The sequence below is a fragment of the Salvelinus alpinus genome, chromosome 5 (assembly GCF_045679555.1).
Source record: "Salvelinus alpinus chromosome 5, SLU_Salpinus.1, whole genome shotgun sequence".
NCBI lineage: Eukaryota > Metazoa > Chordata > Actinopteri > Salmoniformes > Salmonidae > Salvelinus > Salvelinus alpinus.
In genome coordinates this window covers 55,193,362-55,216,960 of record NC_092090.1, presented here as the reverse complement: position 1 = coordinate 55,216,960, position 23,599 = coordinate 55,193,362, and the positions used below count along the sequence as shown (strand labels likewise).

The 23,599-nt window shown below is 40.3% G+C and overlaps 1 protein-coding gene across 1 annotated transcript in view; it reads right to left on the bottom strand.

Annotated features, from left to right (window-relative positions):
• Window positions 1–20,774, bottom strand: part of qsox2 (quiescin Q6 sulfhydryl oxidase 2) — a 65,716-nt gene extending 44,942 nt beyond the window's left edge. Inside the window, exon 1 of the mRNA XM_071400116.1 lies at window positions 20,344–20,774. Coding sequence (XP_071256217.1) covers window positions 20,344–20,617 — 274 coding nt within the window. The 5' untranslated portion in view covers window positions 20,618–20,774. The remainder of the gene's footprint in view (window positions 1–20,343) is intronic.
• Window positions 20,775–23,599: the final 2,825 nt, after the last annotated feature.

Genomic DNA, 23,599 nt, shown 5'->3' with positions numbered 1-23,599 from the left:
AGAGTTATCCACACCAGTAAGCTTTAAACAGACACAGCTGTAGGCTATTTGTGCAAGGGATAAGAGGTAACACTTTTATGATGTTTCCACTGGATAAGAACATTACATTTCTCCCTTCATTTCCTGCCAAGTGGTTATCCACTTTTCAAATGCTTTTGATTCTAAAAACAGACTTTATTTACTTGGTGTTTGAGGTGAATAAAATATGACTTTGAAAAGCTCCACATCTCCTTAGCGGTGGTGAGTTAAGACAATCAGAAATACTAAAATCAGACATCCCCAAATGGGCACATTTATAAGCCTACATTTGTACGCAGGCCAGGTAGACTAGTCCTACTTCTATATTTGTAATCAGGTGTGTGTCCTTACTCAACATTGACAGGAGCATTTCAAACTAAAGTTGATGAATAAATTGACAAAACTCATAAATGGAATGAAGTAAAAAAAAATAAAAAAAAATAATTACTTGTTTCTCACAAGTGTAGCATAGGTTGTGATTTCTTCAATATGTCCACGCCGAAAATGATTGTAAACGACTAATAATAATATTTTGAATGCGTTAACAGAACTTACAGTAACCAATTAAACATTGCAGATTAGAAATTAAGGGAATTTACAGTAAAATGTAGGCTACTGCTGGTGACATAAGTAAATGGGGAATTGATACACAGCAAACCATGCACACACAAAGAAGTTATGAAACAATGAATATTAGCGGGAGAGCGCACAATCTGGAGAGAGTCGTGCCTTGTACTGCTGAGCCACACTTTTCTTAGACCGTGGCATCCCCGCGGTCTTAATGGATTATTCCACTGAGACAGGCGCAAAGACAGGTGCCTCGTGTGCCATGGGGAAGAAAATCTATTTGCCACTGGTCGACAAAAAAGAATCTCGGTTGACCAAACAATCGACTAAAGGGGTCAGCCCTAATGCATGGTTTATGTTCCTGTTTGAAAACAACAGAGTAATGAAACCTTATATTTTGGGTTATGATAGGGTAAGACAGTTACGCTATGCTCTAGACATTTGTTAGTTATCGTATTTAAAGGTGTTTTTTTTGCATATCCCACATTGCAGAGTGGGGTCACAGCCAAGGGTCTGCCACTACTTTAATACATATTTTTTATTTTTGTTAGAGTAGGTGTTAGTGATTTTTTTTTAAATGTTTAGGCAGTAGATCAGCTTTAATATTGCATATAGAGTGTAGCTTCCATCAATGTAATTGTCTGCATCATTTCCAATTCCCCATATATATTTGTTTGTAAATACAGTACCAGTCAAACATTTGGACACCCTGGATTGAGTAGGTGTGTTTCTTTATATTTACTATATTGTAAAAATAATAATAGGGAAGACATCAAAACTATGAAACATATGGAATTATGTAATAACCAAAGTGTTAAACAAATCAAAATATATTTTATATTTGAGATTCTTCAAAGTAGCCACCCTTTGCCTTGATGATTGCCAAGAGTGTGCAAAGCTTTCTCTCAACTAGCTTCATGAGGAATGCTTTTCCAACAGTCTTGAAGGAGTTCCCACATATGCTGAGCACCTGTTGGCTGCTTTTCCTTCATTCTGCGGTCCAACTCATCCCAAACCATCTCAATTGGGTTGAGGTTGGGTGATTGTGGGGGTCAGGTCATCTGATGCAGCACTCCATTACTCTCCTTGGTCAAATAGCCCTTACACAGCCTGGAGGTGTGTTTTGGGTCACTGTCATTGTCCTGAAAAACAAATGATAGTGGGACTAAGCGCAAAAAAAGATGGGATTGCGTATCGCTGCAGAATGCTGTGGTAGCCATGCTGGTTAAGTGTGCCTTGAATTCTAAATAAATCAGTGTCACCAGCAAAGCACGCCCACACCATAACACCACCTCCTCCATGCTTCACGGTGGGAACCACACATGCAGATATCATCCTTTCACCTACTCCACGTCTCACAAAGACACAGGATGGAACCAAAAATCTCAATTTGGACAGATTTCCACCAGTCTAATATCCATTGCTTATGTTTCCTGGCACAAGCAAGTCTCTTCCTCATATTGGTGTACTCTTGCAGAAATTCGACCTTGAAGGCCTGGTCTGAACAGTTGATGTTGAGATGCGTCTGTTACTTGAACTCTGAAATATTTATTTGGGCTGCAATCTGAGATGAATATAACGCGAAATAACTTATCCTCTGCAGCAGAGGTAACTCAAGGTCTTCCATTCCTGTGGCGGTCCTCATGAGAGACAGTTGTCATAGTGCTTGATGGTTTTTGCGACTGCACTTGAAGAAACTTTCAAAGTTCTTGACATTTTCATGGATTGACTGACCTTGTCTTAAAGTAATTATGGACTTTGTCACAACACAACTGATTGGCTCAAACGCATTAAGAAGGAAAGAATTTCCACAAATAACTTTAAGGCACACCTGTTAATTAAAATGCATTCCAGGTGACTACCTCATGAAGCTGGTTGAGAGAATGCTAAGAGTATGCAAAGCTATCATCAAGGCAAAGGGTGGCTATTTGAAGAATCTATATTATATTTTGATTTGTTTAACACTTTTTGGTTACTAAATAATTCCATGAATTATTTCATAGTTAGGATATGTCTTCACTATTATTCTACAATGTAGAAAATAGTAAAAATAGGTGTAGGATCGTTTAGGGCCAAGTAGTGGGATGGGGTGGTGGGTTAGATGGTGGTGCAATTCAATACTTTTTTCCCCATTCCCTATTCTGTTTTTTTGGGGTGACCAAAATGTGCAATTCGCACTTCGACCTGCGACAGATAGCAATATGACACACGAAGAAGAAGGACCACGGCTTAGAAGTTAGATGCTTAACGATTTTAATGCATGACTCGGAGCTCCGGTATCAAACGTAACATCACTACTAACTAGCTATTATGTTAAGTTAAGAATTATCTAAGGTAAAAAGTGTTTGCTTTGTTTGTTGAAACAGTCTCTGGGCAGTGACTGTTGTTAACGTTAGCTTGCTAGCTAGCTAACGTTAGTTAAAAAGACCAAAGGGTGTTAGCCAATAGACCTTGCTTGGTTGCCTTTTTATGCAGATCATTCTATGCATTGTTCTGTTTGTGTCTAGCTAGCAATGTTAAATGTTGAACATAGCAGTCAGTACTAGCTAGCCACCTAGCTAGCTAACGTTCGCAATGATGCTAGGTTAGGTAACGTTTGAACATTTTCATGCCAAGGCAGCAGCTACTCTTCCTGGGGTCCAGCAAAATTAAGGCAGATTACACCATTTAAAAACATCACAATACATTCACTGATTTCACAACACGCTGTGTGCCCTCAGGCCCCTACTCCACCACATATCTACAATACAAAAACCATGTGTACGTGTGTATAGTGGGTATGTTATCGTGTGTGTTTAAGTGCCTGTTTGTGTTGCTTCACAGTCCCCGCTTTTCCATAAGGTGTATTTGTATCGTTTTTTAAATAAAATTTTACTGCTTGCATCAGTTACTTGATGTGGAATAGAGTTCCATGTAGTCATGATCTATGTAGTACTGTGCGCCTCCCATAGTCTGTTCTGGACTTGGGGACTGTGAAGAGACCTCTTGTGGCATGTCTTGTGGGGTATGCATCGGTGTCTGAGCTGTGCGCCAGTAGTTCAAACAGACAGCTCGGTGTATTCAACATGTCAATGCCTCTCAGAAATACAACTATTGATGAAGTCAATCTCTCCTCCACTTTGAGGCAGTAGTTCAAACAGATAGCTTTTGAGCCAGGAGAGATTGACATGCATATTATAAATATTAGAGTTACGCAATTGCAGAGCCTCGAGACATGCAGAGGCAAAATTGAGCTCTGTACTGCAGGGTTGTGTATAGCTCCGCATTGACATGATTGGTTGACGGTAGGCGGAGGCGGTACATCCTGTATGAACACAATCTCACTTCCTGACAACAGCTCTGCACTGCTCCGAGAAATGCAAATGTTTTATTTTTTAACCTTTATTTAACTAGGCAAATGAATTGCCCTGACTTCTGCTGAGGCCATATCACCGTAAATGCTGCATGGCCAATACAGACGTCAGAATGACCATGCATCCAGATGCACAATGCACTTCTCTCCCGCCAATTTGTGCACATTCATTGTTTCATAACGTCATTGTGTTTGAGTTTGATTGTTAGTGTATATCAATTCCCCAGTATATCAATAGTGTATATCAATTTGCGCCTGTCCCAGCACATTAACCCTTAATTCCTAATCTACAATGTTTGTTACTTGTTACCACCTCTACGCAGACGACACCATTCTGTATACTTCTGGCCCTTCTTTGGACACTGTTAACTAACCTCTAGACAGGCTTCAATGCCATACAACTCGCCTTCCGTAGCCTCCAACTGCTCTTAAATGCAAGCTCTTCAATCGATCACTGCCCGCCCGTCCAGCATGACTACTCTGGACAGTTCTGATTTAGAATATGTGGACAACTACAAATACCTAGGTGTGTGGTTAGACTGTAAACTCCTTCCAGACTAACATTAAGCATCTCCAATCCAAAAATAAATCTAGAATTGGCTTCCTATTTCGCAACAAAGCATCCTTCACTCATGCTCTCGTGAAACTGACTATCCCGCCGATCCTCGACTTCGGCGATGTCATTTACAAAATAGCCTCCAACACTCTACTCAGCATATTGGATGCAGTCTATCACAGTGCCATCCATTTTGTCACCAAAGCCCCATATACTACCCACCACTGCGACCTGTACGCTCTCGTTGGCTGGCCCTCGCTTCATATTCGTCGCCAAACCCACTGGCTCCAGGTCATCTATAAGTCTTTCCTAGGTAAAGCCCCGCCTTACCTCAGCTCACTGGTTACCATAGCAGCACCCACTCGTAGCACACGCTTCAGCAGGTATATTTCACTGGTCACCCCTAAAAAGAAATTCCTCCTTTGGTCACCTTTCCTTCTAGTTCTCTGCTGCCAATGACTGGAACGAATTGCAAAAATCACTGAAGCTGGAGACTCATATATCCCTCACTAACTTTAAGCACCAGCATCAATATTATTCCAGCCTTCCCGTTCTCATTGTCGGAGTGGACACACTTTTAGCAAAGTGCACAACCTATGCTACACTTGTGAGAAACAAGTTTTGGTTAATTTCATTCCATTTACAAGTTGTCAATTTAGTCTTTTGTTTAGAGCGCAGAAGAAAATTTGAAGTGCTGGTACTCAGCTCTGGTGAGCTCCTGCCCAAGTCAAGCACTGCCGCTTCTTATCCCTTGCGCAAATAGCCTATAGTTGTGTCTGTCCCGAGCTCACTGGTGCAGGAAACTGCAGAGCCCAGAATATTTCATACAATGTTGCAAGTTCTCCAGCACAAGCTTTGGGCTGGATCCAATGTTTTTATTTGTTGGCTTTATGTAGGTTATTTTTAGTTGGTTATGGCAACATGAGTAGCTTTTTAGGTTTGTATCATTTTTATTTAATTGATATAATTTTGATTAACCACATGACTGCGATATGAAGACATAAATTAAATGAAACTGTTTACATTAGCATCAATAACGGCTATACAAAGTGGTAGACGTGCACCACACACAGACAGGGGCATAGTTGTTGCCTCTTCAGAAAGTTGCAGGAAATACGAATCAATAATATATTCTGTTTGTCTTATGATAAACTTGGGCAAATTAATACATTTTCAATACAGTTAGTTGATTCCCTACTAAGATCAATAAAACATTTTATATTCTTGAATTCCGTTTTAATGCCTGGATTCCGTAAGGGCCCTAATTCTGATATTTGGACCAGAATGAGGCTCTCCACTACCTATGATGATTCACCATCTTCAGAAAATGTTTTCAGAATTTATCTGCAGCAAATCGACAAAAAGCCTAAGCCTACCAGTAGCCTATGCAAATTAGTGAGGCAAATTAAAGGCTCTCACCTCAGTGATGTGCGGTCAGGGAGATAGAAGCCTCTCTAATAAGCACCTGTTGTGTTCAGTGATTAAAGCAAATAAAAACACTCGGTAAGCTGATCAGGATGGCTAACATGTTCCATCTGAAATGGTAGGCTACACTGACTGACACACAATTTAGCGTCACACAATTTAGCGTCACACAATTTAGCGTCACTGTCTGCCAAGACCTGACATCCTAGGAAAGGAAACCATTGGTACCAATGTAATACCATGGACATATATCCACGTTGCATAATTTTAGAATGGCAAAAGGATGTAGAAGATCGACTTTATTCCATCAGTTCAACACCTTTTATAAACTAGCCAACACTTGCTGTTCAGTTGTCAATCAAAGCACAGTAAATAGCCTATGCGCCACGACTCTACGTGGTTGGCTATGTGAAACACGCGAAAGAAAATAAATAAATCTTCCAGAAAGCCTAATTAGTGTTAAGTGGATTTTGACTCATTGTTACCACTTACATTACATGGGACGTGCAAATTCACAAGCATCATGCACTCTCCCTCCTCTGTGTAACGAAATTTGACCGCAACCAACCACTGCGCACACCGGAAAGCGGGACTGACAGCAGACTGAATTTCCCTGTCATCAATTGCTTTGTGAGTGACAGGCACCTATACTATCAATAGAGCACTGTAATATGCACATTGTTCATTCTAGTGGGAGAGGGCTCGACAGACTAGCAAATTGAAAAGTAGCCTAGTTAAGATGAAGTGGAAAAAGTAGCCTGGCTGAAACTGAGTCTGTAACCGGCTGATTAGCCGACAGGCCGGCGCTAATGGAAAAAGTTAAAGGACAGGCAAAATAGATTGTTGGTGGAGAAAGCAACAGATCGATTATTTAAATTGTGCCTGAAGGCAATACAAAACAACTGTTGGTTACACCTCCCCCCCCCACTGTATGGAAATAAAAGGCTGTGCCTGGAGCCAGTGGTGTCCATGGGTTGTTCCTATTCGCCATCTTCCTACAATCCTTAATGTGCCTCGGCTCATGTGGAGAAATGCAAGCCCATGGGTCAATAGAAAACAATGAGCCTGAATGACCCCCATTGAGAGAGTAACAGCTGGTAGGCGGCCATTCACGGGCTAGCCAGCCGACAGCATGTGCCAACAAAGAGAGGTATAATGTATTAAACAGCTCTCTCTGATGTGATCCTTCCTCATCTTCTCAAGAACTCAGTCTGCCTCCCTAAAAAACATGCAATTCGGCAGAATGCTTCTTAGTGAGAATTTAGGCCAACATTATCAATCTTGTCTATTGTATACATCTTAGTGCTGAGCGAATAACGGGAAAAAATGAAAAATATGCACATCCAATTTATCAGGTGCAGGATAGATGAACATTTTAAATAAAAAAGTAATATGTCTGCAACTCTGGTATGGTGATTTAATCAGACGCACAAAGAAGACATCTCGTCCTGACGAAAATACAATTCGGACCGAAACCTGACGAGGATCCAACTTGGATCGAAACATTGTCTTTTTTGTGCGTCTGATTAAAATAAGTAATATGTGCAAAACCGGTTCATACTTCCTGATGTGATTAGCATAATACTATAGCTAAACTGCTACTTGTTGGAGAGAATAAAAGGAAACTACTGGAAAATGAAAGAACTGGCTAGGTGGTCACAGAGGACAAATGAGATTTAGAAAAAAAAAGGTAGGCCCAACCTGCATCTACTACTAGGATAAAGCATTTCCAAGAAAATGTAAGCAATGAAACCAATGACTGTATATATGAATGGAAAAAGCAATCGATCTGGTGATACCATTAATTCCTATGTAAAGACTCATCAGCGCATTGAAGCCAAATTAAGGATTTCCACTAGTTACCACAACTTCATAATTGTGTATATCGTAAAAATGTGCTTTTTGGTCTTAACTTAAGTTTAGGCGGGTTAAGCATAATGTTAACCGTGTGGTTAAGGTTAGGGTTAAGTTTAAAATCAGATTTTAAAAGGCAAAATTGTACAAACAGGCAGGGTTTACGATATTTGAGGCTGTGGTAAATAATGTTTGTGACGAACCTTGTTTGGCCGGGCGGCCAGCTCTAGGAAGAGTCTTGGTGGTTTCAAACGTCTTCCATTTAAGAATGATGGAGGCAACTGTTCTTGGGGACCTTCAATGATGCAGACATTTTTTGGTACCCTTCCCCATATCTGTGCCTCAAAATAATCCTGTCTCTGAGCTCCACGGACAATTTCTTCGACCTCATGGCTTGGCTTTTGCTCTGACATGCACTGTCAATTGTGGAACTTTATATAGACAGGTGTGCACCTTTCCAAATCATGTCCAATCAATTGAATTTACCCCAGTTGGACTCCAATCAAGTTGTAAAAACATCAAGGATGATCAATGGAAACAGGATGCACCTGAGCTCAATTTTGAGACTCATAGCAAAAGGGTCTGAATACTTAAGGAAATAAGGTACAGTGGCAAGAAAAAGTATGTGAACCTTTTTGAATTACCTGGAATTCTGCATAAATTGGTCATCAAATCTAATCTGATCTTCATCTAAGTCACAACAATAGACAAAAATAGTGTGCTTAAACTAATAACACACAAATTATTGTATTTGTCTTGTCTATATTAAATACATAATTAAAAAATTCACAGTGTAGGTTGGAAAAAGTATGTGAACCCATAGGCTAATGACTTCTCCAAAAACTAATTGGAGTCAGGAGTCAGCTAACCTGGAGTACAATCATTGAGACGAGATTGGAGATTGGAGATTGCCCTATAAATAACACTCACAAGTTTGAGTTTGCTATTTACACAAAGCATTGCCTGATGTGAACCATACCTCGAACTAAAGAGATCTCAGAAGACCTAAGATTAAGAATTGTTGACTTGCATAATGCTGGAAAGGGTTACAAAAGTCTCTCTAAAAGCCTTGATGTTCATCAGTCCACGGCAAGACAAATTGTCTATAAATGGAGAAAGTTCAGCACTGTTGCTACTCTCCCTAGGAGTGGCCGTCCTGCAAAGATGACTGCAAGAGCACAGCGCAGAATGCTCAATGATGTTAAGAAAAATTCTCGTCAGCTCAAGATTTACAGAAATCTCTGGAACATGCTAACATCTCTGACGAGTCTACGATACGTAAAACAAGAATGGTATTCATGGGAGAACACCACAGAAGAAGCTACTGCTGTCCAAAAAAACATTGCTACACATCTGAAGTTCGCAAACGTGCACCTGGATGTTATACAGCGTTACTAGCTGAATATTCTGTGGACAGATGAAACTACAGTTGAGTTGTTTGGAAGGAACACACTACACTATGTGTGGAGAAAAAAAAGACACAGCACACCAACATCAAAACGTCTTCCCAACTGTAAAGTATGGTGGAGGGAGCATCATGGTTTGGGCTTGCTTTGCTGCCTCAGCAAACTGTCCAGGCCCTATCATTGATGAAAAAATGAATTCAAGTTTATCAAGACATTTTGCAAGAGAATGTTGGGCTATCTGTCCGCCAATTGAAGGTCAACGGAAGTTGGGTGATGCAACAGGACAACGACCCAAAACACAGAAGTAAATCAATAACAGAATGGCTTCAACTGAAGAAAATATGACTTCTGGAGTGGCCCAGTAAGTGTCCTGACCTCAACCGGATTGAGATGCTGTGTCATGATCTCAAGAGAGCGGTTCACACCAGACATCCCAAGAATATTGCTGAACTGAAACAGTTTTGTAAAGGGGAATGGTCCAAAATTCCACCTGACCGTTGTGCAGATCTGATCCGCAACTACAGAAAACGTTATTGCTGCCAAAGGAGGGTCAACCAGTTATTAAATCCAAGGGTTCACATACTTTTCCCACCCTGCACTGTGACTGTTTATACAGTGTGTTCAATAAAGACATGAAAACGTATAATTGTTTGTGTGTTATTAGTTTAAGCAGACTGTTTATTGTTCTGACCTCTATGATCAGATCAAATTTTATGACCAATTTATGCAGAAATCCAGGTATTTCCAAAGGGTTGACATAGTGGCAAGAAAGTATGTTAATTTTTTTTTATAAATTTGCAAAAATGTCTAAAAACCTGTTTTTGCTTTGACATTATGGTGTATTGTGTGTAGATTTGTATTTAATCAAATTTAAAATAAGGCTGTATCATAACAAAATGTGGGAAAAAGTCAAGGTTGTCCGAATACACTGTATGTATTGCGCTCCTTCACCAAGTTGTAAAAGAAAGCAGATCAGAAACTGTCTACTCTTTAGTTGACTGATGTTTAACTTAACAGAAACAAACAAGTGTTTATTCGCAGTGTTGAGCTCGTATTGTAACTGAAATGTACAGTAATGTTAGCCAATGTCTAATCACCTCTCGACTGAGATGAATGAATAACCTACACTAGCAGTTACCACAGCCAGGTCAGCTCTAGCCTCTAGTTATATGCATATGTTGGTCACAGATACCTTTAAAAAAAAAAAGTAGGGGCGTGGATCAGAAAACCAGTCAGTCAGTATCTGTGTGACCATCATTTGCCTCATGCAGCGCAACATTTCCTTCACATAGAGTTGATCAGGCTGTTGTTTGTGGCCTGTGGAATGTTGTCCCATTCCTTTTCAATGGCTGTGCGAAGATGCAGGATATTGGCGGGAACTGGAACACGCTGTTCCAGAGCATCCCAAACGTGCTCAATGTGTGACATGTCTGGTGAATATGCAAAACCGGGACATTTTGAGCTTCCAGGAATTGTGTACAGTTCCTTGTGACATGGGGTCGTGGATTATCATGCTGAAACATGAGGTGATGGCGACGGATGAATGGTACGTTAATGGACCTCAAGATCTTGTCACGGTATCTCTGTGCATTCAAATTGCAATTGATAAAATGCACATTGTCAGTAGCTCATGCCTGCCTATACCATAACCCCACCTGTCTGCAGTTCTGAGGCCGGTTGGACTTACTGCCAAACACCTTACATGTTTTACCAAGACTTTACATGTTGCATTTATATTTTTGTTAAGTGTAGATAAGTTTTTTTTAAATTACAGCCTTGTTCTAAAAATACCTCTATTTTTTCAATTGAGTAATGTAAAAACAAAATTTAATTTTTAAATTAAATTTTTTTTAAATTAAGAAATCATGCAAGTTTGTGAAAAGTAAAAAAAACTAAGTCAAATGCCCATCCCTACTAGAGCACATGGCCAAGGAACTATTGAATTTAAGGAATTTTTTATAAATATAGAGTACTAGCCAAAAGTTGACACATACTCATTCCAGGGTTTTTCTTTATTTTTACTATTTTCTACAACTGTAAAATAACAGTGAAGACATCAAAAGTATGAAATAACAAATGGAATCATGTAGTAACCAAAAAAAGTGTTAAACAAATCAAAATGATTTGTTATATTTGAGATTCTTCAAAGTAGCCACCCTTTGCTTTGATGACAGCTTTGCACACTTAGCATTTCCTCAACCAGCTTCCATGAGGTAGTCACCTGGAATGCTTTTCCAACAGTCTTGAAGTTCCCACATATGGAAGGTGTGACGCAATTGCAGAGCCATGCAGATGCCAAAACAAGTTCCGTACCGCATCGCCATGCACCTCCCAAATTTTGTAACAATGCTGAGGGCTCTGTATAGCTTCTCCGCATTGACATAATTGGTTGACGGTAGGTGAGGGTGGTACATCTTGTATAAACAAACTAACTTCCTTGACAACAGCCCTGCACTGCTCAGCGAAGCGCAAGAAGTATGAATGCCCTGCCTTCTGCTGGGGCCGTACACCGTAAATGTCGCATGGCCAATGTAGATGTCACCAGTTGTACATTTACCAATAATTCCTAATCTACAATGTTTGTTTCAGTCATTTCTGTTAATGCATAAAATATTACTTTTCCAGTCTTACCATTCTCATTGTCGGAATGGACACATTGTTTGCAGAGCGCACCAACTATGCTACACTTGTGAGAAACAAGATTTGGTTTATTTCATATGAGTTTTGTCAATTTAGTCATTGTCTTTTGTTTAGAGTGCTCATGTGAATATTGAGTAGGGATGCGCACGCACATAAGTAGGCCTATAGGCTACCTGGCCAGCGCCCAAATGTAGGTATATTAAATGTGCCCATTTGGGGATCTGATAGTATTTCTGATCGACTTAACGCACCACCACTATCAAGCTGTGGAGCTTCTCAACGTAATGTTTTCTTCACCTCAAAACAGCAAACAAACAGTGTTTTTAGAACCATTGAGAATGACAATAGTTGAACGTATTTGAAAAATCTTTACCTTACGATAACGAATCGGCGTGAAATGCAAAAATGTCATGCTCTGATCCAGTGGAAATGTCAAGAAATAGGCCTACCTGATTACTTCTTATCGATGCTTGACTGAAATTGGTTCCGGTAATCAATTTGGGTGCTGGTACTGTTTATATTTAGGTGCAGGAGCTCCATAATACTTTTGAGCTAATATTCTATAGGACGACCGGGAGCTCAAGCAGTAGAACATTTGAGATGCCGGTACTCAGCTCCAGTGAGCTCCTGCCCAAGTCAAGCACTGCTTCTTATGCCTTGCGCAAATAGCCTACAACGGTGTCTGTCCCGAACTCACTGGCGTGGGAAACTGAGGGCCTGTCATGCCAGATAGTGTCCCCATCTATGTCACAATGGGATTTGATGAGTTCAAGCTTCTGTTGCTAGGGCTGTTGCTACAACTTGCAACATTCTGACCGGATTGATGAACCAAAGCGTCCGTTGCTATGCTGGTTGCTTGGCTCTATTTTACCTCGTAACAGTCGCGAAGGAAGGAGTACGCAGGCAGTTCTAGTTCACCGCATAACCGCACGCTCAGTCCGCACAAAATTATTACCTCAGCTCAGCAAGGTCTGTGTTTTTTACGGTGACAACCGGCCTACTACCTACTGCTTCAGAGGACCGAAAATACTGGAAAGAGAAAACTTTCTTTACCATGTATTTGTCGTTATATAAGTACATATTGTTAAATAGGAATAAATAATTTAAGCTGTTTTAAGATTGATATTGCTAGCTAATGTACGTATAATGTTATACCTCAGCCTGCCTAGCCAGACAGTTTAATTTAGCTAACGTTAGCTAGCAAGTAAGCTACTGTAACTGTTATTGCAGCATTGTTTGTATGTAGCTTACACTTCAAAGGCATCCCTCGAGATTTTCTTTTGTCTTTCCAAACAGGTGAAGTATTATGAAGACTGATCGACTGATCGCAACATTGAGAAATTCACAATTCAAGGTAATGTTAAGCAGTTAACTTCAATTAGATAATTGGACTGTTTTAGCTATGTACAACCCTTTTCAACAACCATTTTCCATCTAACGTTAGCTAGTTGCGAGCTATACATATAGTTCAGTGGAGGCTGCTGAAGGGAGGATGGCTCATAATGTCAGAAATGGAGTAAATGGAATGGTATCAAATACGTGGTTCCCATGTGGTTGATACATTCAATTGACTCCATTCCAGCCATTATTATGAGCCGTCCTCCCCTCAGCAGCCTCCACTGATATAGTTTATATCTGTCATATTGAGGTGTCTAGCTATAAGTTAAACCTGATCAATCAAATGGATAGTTGTAAGCAATTATGGTAATTCCAAATACCCTTAACCAGGGGGAAGGATGACCAGCCACACAGGAGGGTGACTTTTACTAAAGAGGAGAAGGAGGCCGTGCTGACTGAGATATATGCTGGCCATTTCGGAGTGAGACACTTGATTGCCAAAATCAACCTACACTTATTCTGACAGGAAATTGTCAAGGAGGTGGACAGCTGGGCAAGTGAAATAACCTTTTGTTTATTAAGTACATTCTATTATTAAGAACATTCTATTATATCTGAAATTAGTATTATTTCAATTCATGTTTTATCAGAGACCACATAATGTTTCAATTTGTCACTGTTTGCTTACCCTGTCTAGCATGCCAGAAGTTTGAGAGGTTGAAGACTGTGGCGCTGTAGTTGAAGCCCATCAGTTGTTTCACCATGGCACATGATCGGTAAGTGTCCCAATTCAAATGTTGTAATGGTTTCTATATTTGACCACAGCAGAGTGCAATATCAAAGAATGTGTGTGTGTCCTTACAAATATGAAAATCTGCATAATGTATGACACAATACATGTAAGAATAAAGTAATCTCTCTAACGCTGGAACAAGGTACGGATGTTATAGGTTATATTCTGTCACCAAAGGTTTATTTTATTTATTTTTTACCATTTGTTTTTCCATTGTACATAAATCAGACATATTTCAATATCTTACATTGTCAATAGATAACGCTTTCCTACCCCCTGCAGGTTTGGTGAAAGGACCAACCCAGACCCTCTTGCCATGGGCAAGTTCCTTGATTGGTACCAGGAAGGGTGGGAGAACAACCTGAAGGTAATTCGTTTGGCACACAACAGCAGCATCTAGGCCGAGTACGGGCTGGAGCCGCAGCTGTTGAATGAGGCAAACAACGCAATTGTATATACAATTATTGCATATACTGTAGTCTTATAAATTTGTGATCGACTTAGTGTTGTTTGACTATTGCTATTTTGTACGTACTTTTAGATCACTGAAACTCCACCTGATATGGTGGAAGTTGTCGAACCAGATCAGAACACCTTCGAGGACTACCTTCAGGCACGGACTGAGAAGGATGTGGAGATTTTTGACCAGGTAAAAATGATAGTCAGCTGTTAATGTATTTTCTTGCCCTCCAAGAGATATGTATTTGTAATATGAAATATAAATTGCATGTATTCCTGTCATCAATCAAGGTGAGACTGAACATGGACAAGGCGCAGGAGAAACAGAAGAGCTACCGGAGCAGAATCAGGAAGGGGACCAAGTGCTACGACATCCAGGAGAATTACTTTGTTTGGAAGAAGGACAAAGGGAAGGCGAGACCTGGGAAACCTCGCTGCTCTTTTGCTACTAGCTGGGGTCACCATCTGTTAAAGTGAATATAAAAAAATCTCAATAACTACTTGCATTTGCACACAAAATAACCTGAAGCTAGTTTAAGTTTCCCTAACACTGATATTTTTCTCTTCCTAGGGTTACCTCGGTGGAAGCCAACGATCTTCTACAGTTGGAGAAGTTGGACGGTCGACCACTGGAAGCACTGACGCACTACACTTCAGTGAAGCCCAAAAGACAAAGTATTTTAACCTGTCTAGGACTGGGGTTCAGAACCGCTCGCCAACAGCCAATGAAATTGCAGGGCGCCAAATACAAATTAACAGAAATCTCATAAATCAAATTTCTCAAACATACAAGTATTAGGCACCATTTTAAAGATAAAATTCTCGTTAATCCAGCCAGCCACGGTGTCTGATTTCAAAAATGCTTTACAGCGAAAGCTCCACAAACGATTATGTTAGGTCACCACCAAGTCACAGAAAAACCCTGCCATTTTTCCCGCCAAAGAGAGGAGTCACAAAAAGCACAAAGAGATCAAATTAATCACTAACCTTTGATGATCTTCATCAGATGACACTAATAGGACTTCATGTTACACAATACATGTATGTATGCACTCCCAGGAATCGCAGTTCCACAATATATGTTTGTTTTGTTCGATAATGTCCATAATTTAAGTCCATTTATGTCAAAATAGCTTCTTTTGTTAGGGCGTTTGGTAAACAAATCCAAAAGCGCGTTCAGGTCCAGTCAGACGAACAGTTCAAAAGGTTATATTACAGGTCGAAGAAACTTGTCAAACTAAGTATAGAATCAATCTTTAGGATGTTTTTATCATAAACGTTCAATAATGTTCCAACCAGAGAATTCCATTGTCTGTAGAAAAGCAATGGAACGAGAGATACCTCTCATGTGAAATGCGCATGACTGAGAACGAGGCTGCTGCCAGACCCCTTAGTCAAACAGTTCCCATCCAGCCCCCCTTCACATGAGAAGCCCAGACACCCAGACACGTATTCACCTGATGTCCTCCATTACCAACCACCCTCCAACTTTTCATTACATCATCTACAGCCACTGTTGTTGTCATGATCTGCTAAGAAAGTTATCTTGCTCTATCATACTGAGCACATAATATGTGAGATACAAAGATTAACGAAAAACACTAGCACTGCATACACTCAGAACAAAGAGAGCAGCATTGCCTGGACTTTGCAGTCTCCCTCTTCAAGTCCCCCTTCTGAGCCTGTTGAGAACAAGTGACACCCACACAGCAACCACCTCTATATTCCACAGAGCAGAATTCAGTATTTCAGTCCATGATTGCCATGCGAGTGCACAACAAATCTGTGAAAAATTAAATGACACAACTGTGCCCAAAACAATGTTTACGTGTTAAAATCTTAAATATAACAAGGTTGGTTTTCGCAGCGGTTTCACAAGGTGTTCATTGTTGTAAGTTGTATGGTATCCTTTGATGGTATATATTTGATCCACATTATTCATTGTTGTATCCCAGTTACCTACAACTTATACATATATATTCAACCACAAGGGTGTACTAATGAGCTATGCGAAATTGATTTAAAAAAATTCTTAGAGGACTACTGAAATTAAATTATTTCAATGTAGATAAGAGAAGGGCACTTTTTACTTTTTATTTAATTATATTTTATTCAAACTAAAACATTAAGGTCAGTCAATACGGAACATTTCAAGAACGTTGAAAGTTAACTGCAGTCGCAAAAACCATCAAGCGCTATGATGAAACTGGCTCTTATGAGGACCGCCACAGGAAAGGAAGACCCAGAGTTACCTCTGCTGCAGAGGATGCGTTCATTAGAGAGTGAGCAGCCTCGAAAATTTATCCCAAATAAATGCTTCACAGAGTTCAAGTAAAAGACACATCTCAACATCTACTGTTCAGAGGAGACTATGTGAATCAGGCTTCCATGGTCGAATTGCTGCAAAGAAACCACTACTAAAAGGACACCAATAATAAGAAGAGACTTGCTTGGGCCAAGAAACACGAGCAATGGACCTTAGACCGGTGGAAATCTGTCCTTTGGTCTTATGAGTCCAAATTTGAGATTTTTTGTTCTAACCGCCATGTCTTTGTGAGACGCAGAGTAGGTGAACGGATGATCTCCGCATGTGTGGTTCCTGCCGTGAAACATGGAGGTGGTGTGATGGTGTTGGGGTGCTTTGATGGTGACACTGTTAGTGATTTATTTAGAATTAAAGGCACACTTAACCAGCATGGCTACCACAGCATTCTGCGGTGATAAGCCATGCCATCTGGTTTGCGCTTAGTGGGACTATCATTTGTTTTTCAACAGGACAATGACCCAAAACACACCTCCAGGCTGTGTAAGGATTTTTTGACCAAGGAGAGTTGATGGACAGTGCTGCATCAGATGATCTGGCCTCCACAATCACCCAACCTCAACCCAACTGAGATGGTTTGGGATGAGTTGGAGAACAAAGTGAAGGAAAGGCAGCCAACAAGTGGTCTGCATATGTGGGAACTCCTTCAAGACTGTTTAGATTTTTTAAAACACTTTTTGGGTTACTGCATGATTCCATATGTGTTATTTCAGTGTTGATGTCTTCACTATTATTCTACAATGTAGAAATTAGTAAAAATAAAGAAAAACCATTGAATGGGTAGGTATGTCTAAACGTTTGACTGGTACTGTACATGGATGAGTATCTGAAAATGGCCTGAAGGGATGTAATTGTAAATTATGTAAATAATGCTGCTGTTGTCTTCAAGGCTAGATGGTGTGACTTATCTTTAGCCACCCAGCACATAGCAACAAAGACGAGAACAGACAGCTTTACACTTAATGTTGGAACTGTGTGTGCGTCCGAGAGTTTAGACACCTTGTTCTTGTGTAAAAAAAATTTAACTAAAAAAAATATTGTGGAAAAACAAAATTTACTGGTGTAAAAAAACCATTGAGATGTTCACAACATTGCTCTGCATTACTGATAGAGCTCTGTGTGTGCCTACAAGATACTGTTTTATCGTGTTTATTTTAGAAACATTGGCTCTATTTTAAACAATGTTTGACCATTTTGAAGAGTGTGCAACTGAAGGGATTTGAAGTGTCAACGGCTCTATTTACCGGGTGGGGTCTACAATGCAGTCTCCCCAAACAAATTCCAGAATAGAACTGATTGTCACAGGGAATGCCATAAGATGACTGACTTACAATGGTCATACAAGTTAAGGTGATTGAAAATGACTGTCATAAAAAAAACGTGTACCAACAAGAAATAACATATTTACTAAAACTAATTTACAAAATATTTTTACACAACAGTCAGTCACTGTTTTCATCTTAAGGATTCGGGCAGAGCTGAACAGGAACAGTGTAGGACAGTAGAAGGTGGGTTTGAAGGGCTAATATTGGATCATACTAGTCTGTCCTTCGACATCAAGTGACCCTTGATATTTGGTCATCAAGCAGCCGTTGGTTACAGTCCCTGCCAAGGTGAGTGGAACTGTTGTTTCCCAGATGTGGTAGTCCTTGACTCTTCTGATGGCTCTCTCCACCAGAATCCTCAGACGAGCTATGGCCTGTATACTTTCAGTGTCCTCATTGCTGTTCTCTTCAACGGGGGAATGATTAGCTTTGTCCCAACATCAGCCAGCATCCTCTCGATGGTGAATCCCTCGTCAGCCATGATACCATCTCCAGGCTCCAGTAACTCCACAATTCCTGAAAGCCTTTTGATGTCTCGGTCAGAGAGTAGTTACCTTTGTCCTCTGATACACCGGTTCGGTGTAGAGCTCAGAGACAAAAGTAACTGCTCCACATGGGGCAATCCCGATTAGCCCCTTGAAGGTGTTAGTGCTCTTATAAAAGGAGAATATCTCAGATTGAAGAGTAAGGATGTTGAATTCTCACATCTTATTTCTGTGCAGTCAATGATAACTCTGACGTCTGGACTGTGCTGTTGGAACTTGTCAGGCATCGTCACAATCGCATCCTCTCTGTTCATCCAGATGGGCAATGAACCCAGGACTAGGAAAAGATAGTTGGCCCATGTGATGACTACACGGCTGACAGTAGGGACACTTATTCTAGAGATGTCAGGCAAGACCTTCACCTTCAATCCTAAAGCTAAATGGCAGCAATACAGGAAGAACTTGTCAATGACTTGCAACTTGCGGTTAGTACTGGGGGTTGTTTCCAGTCAGCAGTCCGATTCTCTGTCCATTGGACCAGCTTAGATCCAGTGAAAATCTCCAACTGGAAATGGGTATAGAATCAAAAATCTTCATCAGAAGCACAGAATCTGTTGACTTGTAACTGAGGGGAGTGGCTTATTCTCAGTTTCTGGACTTGATGTTCGAGCTCTCTGATCCTTTCTGCTGCAGCATCCAGTGCACCTGTTGTTAAAGGTGAGTTGACTAGATTACCCTGATTTAGATCATATTTTATTTATGTTTGGACATTGTTCATAATGTCTACATCAGGGACAGTGGTAATACATAAATTGAGGATGCAGTATGCTTATTGGTCATAGTATGGTACACCAAAAGTTCCCAGATGTTGTACTAAATACACCAAAATATGAAGTATACGAGCAGTGGACACTATTTCTGTGCTTTTAGAGCCCATAATGCAATTCTAAACGATTCAAAACGTTATCAGATTTGAAGTAAATGGCAGAAAATATTTAGCCGAAGTCCGACAAATTCATTGCTTTAAATAATTATGACACATGTTAAGAAAATGATGAGCAATGTAATAAAGTAATTACTTTTCAAATAAGTTACACGTTATGTTGGCAGACAATTTGTTAGTTACGCTATTCTTACGAACCGCATATCATTACAGCAGTATGTGCCTGTATGTTAGCTAGTTACCTAATGTTAGTTGCCTACTAATACATCAAACTTGCCAGTATATTAATTATATGATATTCAACTAACTACCCAACGTTTATTGACTTGATTATTCACGTCATTCTTTGCTTAGCTAAGTGGTACAGTCGTTGTGCGTTCTCAATTGACATTGTTAATGAAGGGTACGTTCGTAAATTCGTGTATGTGACGTTAGCTCAAATCGTTCGACCTATTGAAGATTGAAGGTCCGAATATTCGGCAAATATCTAATTTCAAACCAACTTTAACCACGGTGTTAAACCGTACCATATGTTGACTAGAAGAGCAGATGAGGGGAAAAAACATCGATCCAAATAGCTAGCTAAGAAAACATGCACACAATAGTTAACATTATGACTATGCTTACCGTTATTGTTATTTGTAATGTTAGCCAACTAGTGTATCACATTTGAATCCACACTCAATTAAGGTAGCTACTAAACTAGCTAGTTATCAAGCAGCTAATAATATTAGCCAGCTAACGTTGTTAGCTATCGGCTAAGAAGATAGCAGAAACACAACAGGGAAAGATAATTTAGAAAAGGCTAGCAAACATTTTCTTTGGCCGTGCTAGCTAGCTAAATATCCATAAGACTCACCTTTTACATCGCCAGCTAGTGCCTTCCAGGTAGGAGAGTACTGGATGCAGTGACCACACCACGATGAGTAGAACTGGACCAGCCAAGCGGTGGAAGAGTTGAGCAAAGTCTGCTTGACAGTCGCGCTTGTCAGTATAACCACGGGGTCCTCCTCAGAATACAGCCGAGTGGTTAGAGACGGATTAAATAGAAACACAAAAATAATGCTCGTTTTGAACAATAAAAAACCTGTTTTTCGGAGCGAAGGGCAGCGGTCAACACACATAGTCGCCATATCGTAAAGACAATGTGGAGATGGAAAGCGAGAGGCTACGGACGGACACGCCTGGTGCCAAAATTGATGACGTATGGCGAGTGGAGACGAACGGATTCGGTTCAGTCAAAGATTTGTTCAACTAAACCAAGATAGACCACAGCCTGTCATTTCCAATGGGTACGAATGAGTCATAGTGGGCAGAACAAGCAAGGTGGGCACGAGCTAGCGAGATCCTATTGGCGCGTTCTAGCAGATATCTGCATATTTCCGTTAGGGAACGCCTCTGTGAAGTGCGCGTGTGCAACAACCCAATTCGCATTTACACTCATTCTAAACAACGCGATTTTTTTTTTTTTTTATCAGATTGTAGGGAATAGAAAACGGGTGGGTATAATTTGTGGAACGTTCCAACAGGAATCTGTTCCAAAAACATTGTAAATAACCAGTTTGCAAACAAACAACGCATGCATACAAAGTTGTTAGTGGCAGAATAAGATACCGGGTAGGGAGTGGGCCATTTCATTAGGTTTCACTCACCACGTTTAGTCCAAAAAATGTCTGTCCTCACTCTGGTACCCTATGGACAAACATTAAGAATAAGCTACGTGGTGAGTTGATGCCTATTCGGCAGCTAGTTAGCTAGGTGAATTGATCATGCTACTTTGTATGCGTTTTTTGTTGGCCACCTTATACTTTACGAAGTTTTTGGAACAGATTCCTGTTGGGACGTTCCACAAATTATACCCACCCTCAGAAAACTGTATTGAGATCAAATGTTTCATCGATGTAAAAATGTGCCGAATGTCAGCCAAAATCCATCTCGTTCCTGCTTCTCCCACTACCGGCCAGTGGGCTTCTTCTCGCAAAGCGGATGATTTATAAATCCGATAAAATATCTGTGATTGTGTTATCTGTGATAAAATATTGCGATTGTGGCTAGAATCTTCAGCGAGACTGAAATTTGTCTGCAGAAATTGGGATTTGGGAGTGTTCAGAGTGATTCAGTTTTTATCCGACTGAATTGTTCGTTGTTGTTTTGGATTTTTTTTAACAAAAAAATGTAAAAGTCAATGCCGTAGTTGTAGATTTTCGGTGCAATAAATGTGCTTCAGCGGTCACTCTGGTCTGATATTGGATACACTATCTCGCTACCTTCCACTAACGCTTCGATCACACCAACAATGATACGCAGCATCCTCCTGATATGTGTGCAACAAAAGTTCATAAATCACCTTCTGCTACCATTTCTGTCAAGCGGCCTGCGCATACAGTTTGAAGAATATATTCGATAAATCCAACATGCGCCACACAGAACGCACGTCAACTGCCTCTGCAACGCAAGTGCAGCGTTCCATTGGAAATTAATGTACTTCTGTTGTACCAAAATGCAAAAGTGCAAAAACATTGTCGGTGTAATCGAGGCATAACATGCTGACCACATCGCCTGCGATTTGCGCACAAGCGTTGTAAAAGTAATGTACACATACCTGTTATTCAATCACACCTGGTACACATACCTGCTCACGTGCATCTTTTTTGGGGGGGGTGGGGGGGGGTAGATCAGCTTTAATATTGCAGGTAGATCAATGTAATTGACTGCATCGCTTCCAATCCCCCATATATTTTTTTGCAAATATATATATATACATATACACATACACCTAGAAGTAGTGGTTCCACAAAGCGATGGGTAACGATGCTTCGTGGGCGACCGTTTTTGATGTGTGCAGAGGGTCCCTGGTTCGCGCCCGAGGTCGGGGCGAGGGGACGTACTAAAGTTATACTGTTACATATGTATTATTATATTATTGAGCGACTGAATATGACTTTCAGATCGCCCAGTAGTGCTGTCCGCAGGGTTAGCTCCAGGTAAATATTGCAATTCTTCAGCCGTTCCTGGACCTGTGACCAAAAACAAGCTACATATGGACAGTACCAAAACAAATGATCTAATGATTCTGCCTCTTCGCAGTAAACTCTGCAGTGCTGGGAAGGTTGTATCCCCCATATAAATAACATTCTGTTGGTTGCAAGAATTCTGTATAATAATTTAAATTGAAAAATTCAACGTTTCGAATCCGGTGTCGTTTTGCGTATCAGTTCATAAACTATGTGCCATGGAATCAGTTCATAAACCATGTGCCATGGAATCGGTAGGTCAAAAATCTCTTCCCAACTGTTTTGCAATCTATATGGCACGGCTGTACATTTTTTGGTCCTTAAATTAAATGAAACTAGTATACTTTTTTATTTATCTTTAACCAATTGTGGTCTTTAATGCAGGGCCGACAGACAAATTCCTTACTTTTTCCCCCTTCCACTTTCCTCTTCCATTTTTGCAGTAATGCTGCAATTAGTTGGTTGTAATTTTGGGTAGAAATTGGTTCTATTTGTGATGCATGATGTGCTTCAAGTCCCGCTTCTCCCATCTCCTCATTGGTTTTTAAGAGCATATACCCACGTGGGTGATTGAAAGCTGAACTGAGGTCCACAGTCCAGTCGGTTGTAGTAATGCACCTTAATATTGGTTGCTAACTGCCATATGAAGTCCACAGAAGAAGAAGAGATTACTAGAAACTAACTAAGTTTACACTTTTATCTGTGGATTAATTATCGGAGTAGAGAACACACCATTTTGTGTGACTCAGAAAGGGTAAAAATTCTGCAAAAATCCAGGAAAAAATGCACCTTGTGCATTTAATGTAAAATAACAACCCAGTGTTTATATCCCAGGGCAACAGCAAGCAAGCTAACTAAATGTCCATAAATGTTTCACGTGTTTCGACCTGTCCCCAAATTAATATAGTTAGTTCAGAGTTCGTTTTGATATTTCAACCTGCGTGTCCTGATTGTGTCTGGTGTGGATGGACAAAATCAACGTGCGCATGCGCGTGCTCGGTGTAGTCAGGATGTTACACGCTGACCATACCGCCCCGTGTTGCATACGTGAGTATTGCAAAATAAATTTACATATGCATGTTATTTAATAATTTTATCCAA